This window comes from Fonticula alba (genome assembly GCF_000388065.1).
Source record: "Fonticula alba strain ATCC 38817 unplaced genomic scaffold supercont2.12, whole genome shotgun sequence".
In the NCBI taxonomy this organism is placed as follows: Eukaryota; order Rotosphaerida; family Fonticulaceae; genus Fonticula; species Fonticula alba.
The window spans coordinates 96,675-101,471 of NW_009242982.1; the positions used below are offsets into that span (position 1 = coordinate 96,675).

The 4,797-nt window shown below is 68.8% G+C and overlaps 1 protein-coding gene across 2 annotated transcripts in view; it reads right to left on the bottom strand.

Annotated features, from left to right (window-relative positions):
- Positions 1-2,834, bottom strand: part of H696_05569 — a gene marked incomplete at its 5' end in the record, with an annotated part of 5,114 nt that extends 2,280 nt beyond the window's left edge. For both annotated transcript variants that reach the window (XM_009499382.1, XM_009499383.1), the window contains 3 exons: positions 193-396; positions 779-1,426; positions 1,866-2,834. In XM_009499382.1, the coding sequence (XP_009497657.1) occupies positions 193-396; positions 779-1,426; positions 1,866-2,834 (1,821 nt within the window). The remainder of the gene's footprint in view (positions 1-192; positions 397-778; positions 1,427-1,865) is intronic.
- Between the last annotated feature and the right edge of the window lie 1,963 nt (positions 2,835-4,797).

A 4,797-nucleotide genomic window follows, 5' to 3' on the forward strand; every position in this document is an offset into this window, starting at 1 on the left:
GTGTGTGCGTGTGTGCGTGTGTGCGTGTGTGCGTTTGTTGGGGTGGCCCCAGCGCGATCGCGGGGCCACAGAGGCGCCAGAATGCCGGCCACAGGGCGGGGAGGTTAGCTCTCCGGGCGACGAAGAAGTGCGACCGCACGCCCGAACGCTCAAGCAACATGTCCGCCCATGCCTCTGTTCGCAAGCGCGCACCTGCTGGGTGATCTCCTGGCGGAGCTGCGGGGCCGACTGCTCCTCGAAGGTGGCCGTGATGTGCTGCACCCGGGTGACATCCTCGGCCGAGTGGCTGTGCAGGACCTTCATGAAGAAGTCCGAGGGGTTGGTGTAGGTGGGACACTCGTAGCCAATCTTGGAGAAGTAGTCCACCGCCAGGGCCGCCTCGCCGAAGTAGGCCACCTGCGTGCATGGACGTGCGCGCGCGCGTGTGTGTGTGTGTGTGTGTGTGCACGCGCGCGCGAGGGCACACAGGCACGCACATGCAGGCATGCACAGGCACATCGCCACATGGCCGCACGCAACGTCCCCCCGCCACCGGCGGGGCGGGAAAAACAACAGCAGAGCACATGAGTTAGACACCCGGCGATCAGGACCCATAATAAAGCGGAATGCCCGCTTGCCCGCCCTCCCGCCCCTCCCGCCTTGGTGCCCCCCGCGCAGGCAGGCCGGCCGGCCAGAGGGCGCGCGCCGCCAGGCGGCCGAGCCAAAGCCAAAGCCAAAGCCAAAGCCAAAGCCAAAGCCAAAGCCAAAGCCAAAGCCAAGCAGCAGCCCCGCCACGCACTCGTCCGCGGGACAGGAGCACCAGGTCGTCGAACATGGCGAAAATGTCGGAGCTCGGCTGGTGAATGGTCGTGACAATGGTCCGGCCCTCGCGGGCCAGGTTCTTCAGCACCTCCAGCAGGCTGAAGGCCGTGAAGGAGTCCAGGCCGCTGGTCGGCTCGTCCAGGAACAGCAACGACGGGTTGGTGATCATTTCGTAGGCGATGGCCGTGCGCTTGCGCTCGCCGCCGGACAGCCCCCGGCGGGCGCCCTGCCGGCCGACCAGGGTGTCCGCCACCCGGGTCAGGCTCAGCTGGTCCAGCAGGATCTCCACATGCTCGGCGATGTCGGCCGAGGTGAGGCTCGGGGCCAGGCGCACGCGCGCCGCAAATGTCAGCTGCTCCCGCGGCGAGAGGGTCGTGAACATCAGGTCGTCCTGCATGACGTAGGACGACACCCGGCGGAAGTTCTTCGGCAGCGGGGCCCCATTGACCAGGACCTGGCCCTTGATGCCGGGCAGCCGGCCGGACACCGCGTCCAGGAGCGAGGTTTTGCCCCCGCCGGAGGGGCCCATGATGGCCAGCACTCGCCCGGGCAGGGCCATGCCGGACACGCGGTCCAGGATGACCTTCTCCTCGCCGCTGCGTCGCCGGAAGATGCTCTTGTTGACCTGCACATGTGTGTGTGTTTGTGTTTGTGTGTGTGTGTGTGATTGTGTTTGTGTGTGATTGTGTTTGTGTGTGTTTGTGTGTGTGTTTGTGTGTGTGCGTGCGTGTGCGTGCGTGCATGCGTGTAAACGTGCGTGTGCGTGCGTGCATGCGTGTGAACGTGCGTGCCCGTATACATGCGTGTGAACGTGCGTGCCCGTATACATGCGTGCCCGTATGCGTACGTGCCCGTATACGTGCATGCATGCCGATGTGCACACACATGGGCCCGGGGCCAGAGTCAATGGCAGTGCGCGATCGGAAGGTGTCCTGGTCAGACGCTCGCACGGGGGCACCACAGCAAAAAGGAGGAGGCCCCCTCTCCCCTTGCCCCGCTCCCCCTCCCCCGCCCCCCCAAAGGGGAAAGCCCAATCCCACGCCGAAACCAGAGCGGCTTCGCACCACCACCCGGTGAACTATGTCGTTCCAACTGAGGCGGACCGCCTGGATGGCCTCGCCGCTGGCCTTCTCCAGGCTCTTGGTGGACATCGGCGTCACCGGCAGCGACGAGGCAATGTCCATGCGGGCGGGGATGGCCGACGGCCCGGCGGACCCGGCGCTGATCGGGGTCATCGGCGTCCCCAGCGACACGGGCTCCACCTGCTCCAAGTCGGCCCGGCCCACCTGGAAGTGGATGGCATCCGGCGAGCCGAAGGCCCCGGCCACGGCGCGAGCCAGGGCCGACACGGCCGGCGCGAACATGCGCGCGCGCGCCCCGCCGCCGGACCCGGCCGGCCCGCCGGCCGGCCCGCCCGGCACCGGGCTCCGTCGACTGCCCTCGGTGTCCCAGCCATCGGCCACGGCCGCCAACACCGGCGACCGGTACAGCGGCAGCCCCATGGCCGAGCCTCCGCCGCTGGTGGAATGCAACGCGGCCGGGCTCGTGTCCACGGTCAGGTGCACCGGCGGCCGGGCCCCGGTCAGGGCCCCGAGCCGCGGCGACCCGGCTGCCCGTAGGGAGTGTGCGCGGCTGCCGCCCGCGCGCCGGCGCTCGGCCGGGTCGTCGTCTGTCGTCGCCGCGCCGCCGGACCCCGCCGCTGGCAGGTCCCCCAGCTCGAAGCCCAGCTCCTTTTCCAGGTCCACCGGCCCGGCGGCGCTGGCCCGGCGGGACAACGCCACCGGCGGCCGAGGCTGCCTCGAGGGCGGTGCGGCGCTTTCGACCGGTGCCACATGCTGCGGCTGCTGTGCCGGCGGCGGGGGCGGGGGCGGCGGCGCCTGGTCCGATGATGCCGGCGCGCGGCTTGCTCGCGCGTCGCCGGGCGTCAGGCTGCCGGGCTTTGCCGGGGTCCGCTCGAAGTCCGTCGGCGACAGGTACTCACGCGAGGACTCGAGGGACTTCTCCGAGTCCGTGGGCGATGGCTCGCCGGTCATGGCGGCGCGTGCGGGGGCCGATGGATTTGTCCCGGGCGAGAGAGCGCGCGCGACCTGCCACCAGACGGTCTCCTTTCTGTGTGGCGCTGTCTCTTGAAGCACCAGGGGGGGGGGCTGTTCTCGGCCCGCCCATTTGCCCGGAGCAATGCGTTAGTACAACTGTTCCGCCGGGCGCTCCCCCCCCCTCCGCACACACACACACACAGGCACACAGGCGCGCATGGGTGCACGGATAGCCGGGGATACAGGCAGGCGGACAGGGTGACAAGCAGGCCGAGAGATTCCGAGCCACACGATTGCGCTTGTCACCGGGGCGGGTGCAGCCGCTCCTGCGCAGCCGCCTCTCGCAAGGAAGGCGGCCACGCGCGGACCACGCAGTTTTCGGGATCGTGGAGTGGCTACGCAGGCGTATGTGCATGCACACAAACGCCCTCTCTCTCTCTCTCTCTGTCTCCCTGTCTCTCTGCCTCGCTGTCTCTCCGGCCTCTTTCAGAGATGCATCAGCGCACGGAAACACCGTCACGAGCTCATGCAAAGGCCCGGTGGTGGTGGGGGAAGGGGAGGAGAAGGGAAGAGCAAACAACCGGAAATGACGGGACACACGGTACGCAAGTGGGGGGGGGGGGGGGAACGAAAAGAAATGGCAACCGGCTCGACAGCGGGGGGCCCACACGCGGTGGTGCACGCGCGGAAAAATGCTCCTCAAAGATGAGTGCGCCCAGGGCGGCGGAACGAGAGGCAGGAAGAGGCGGAGGAGGGGGCGGAGGCGGAGAAGGAGGCGGAGGAGGAGGAGGCGGAGAAGGATGAGGACAATGCCCGGCGATCAGCCAATCCCCAGCCAGCCCCGCCTAGTGATAACTATCCGCCTGCACGGTGGTGGCCGCCCCCGCCGTGGCCTCGCCCTCCCCCGCCCCCCCCCCCCCCGCCCGCCGCTCGCCCGCCGCTCGCCCCTCGCTCGCCCCTCGCTCGCCCCCCTTCCCCCTCCTTCTTCCCCTCCGCCCCGACGGCCAGCATCACGGCCCTCGGCACAGCAACAGCCACATGCCCGGGGACCGGCCACAAAGAAGCTCCTCCCTGGGTGTCAGCCCGGCGAGTGCAAGCATATGCCAGCACATGCGCCCATGCACGTGCGCCGCGCTATCTCCCGGGTAATCACCCAGTACCGTGGCCCTGAAGATCGTCACTATCTCGCTGGCAGCGCGACCCGAGGGAATGCCCCGCCGCCTGGCAATGCAACCAGCCCGGCCTCGCCCCGCCCCGCCCCGTCCCGCATGTGCCAGCTTGCCCATGCACATGCCGGCCTACGACCACACAAACACATGCAGATGGACACACACACACACACACACACACACACTGACACACACACACACTGACACACACGAGTATGTACACACGGGTACACGCACATACACGCATGCTGGACCCCAGCCTCCCCCCCCCCCTCTTCCGCCTTTGGCCGAGTCTCTACCAACACTTACACATGCACACGCGCACGCGCACATGCTCCACCGCCTCAGCCCCGCCCTGAAAAGGTACAGGGGGCCCCAGTCTCGCCGAATGCGGCCACTTGCCGGGAACTTGCTACCTTGGCTCGTGTTCCGCCGCCGCCGCCGCCGCCGCCCCCCCCCCCCCCCACCCCCCGTACGGCAGCTCGACTATCTTGCACACGCGCACGCACCAATTGGGGTCTTCGGCGCCACCTTTGGCACACGCCACCTGCCGCGACCCCTGCGCCCAGCTAACACACGGGCTCGCCGGCCGGACCCCGGTGCCGGTCCCACCGGTGACCATCTTATTAGCCCGCAATTTCGGTCGCCTGCGCCACTCCACACTTTCACACCCGCCGTGGCGCGGCCCCCCTCGACCCATGGCCCAAGACGGGGCCGGATGCCGGCCAGACACCGAAGCAGTTGCCCCGCCGCAATGGTGGGCCGCCGTGAGCAATCCCGACCCGGCCCCC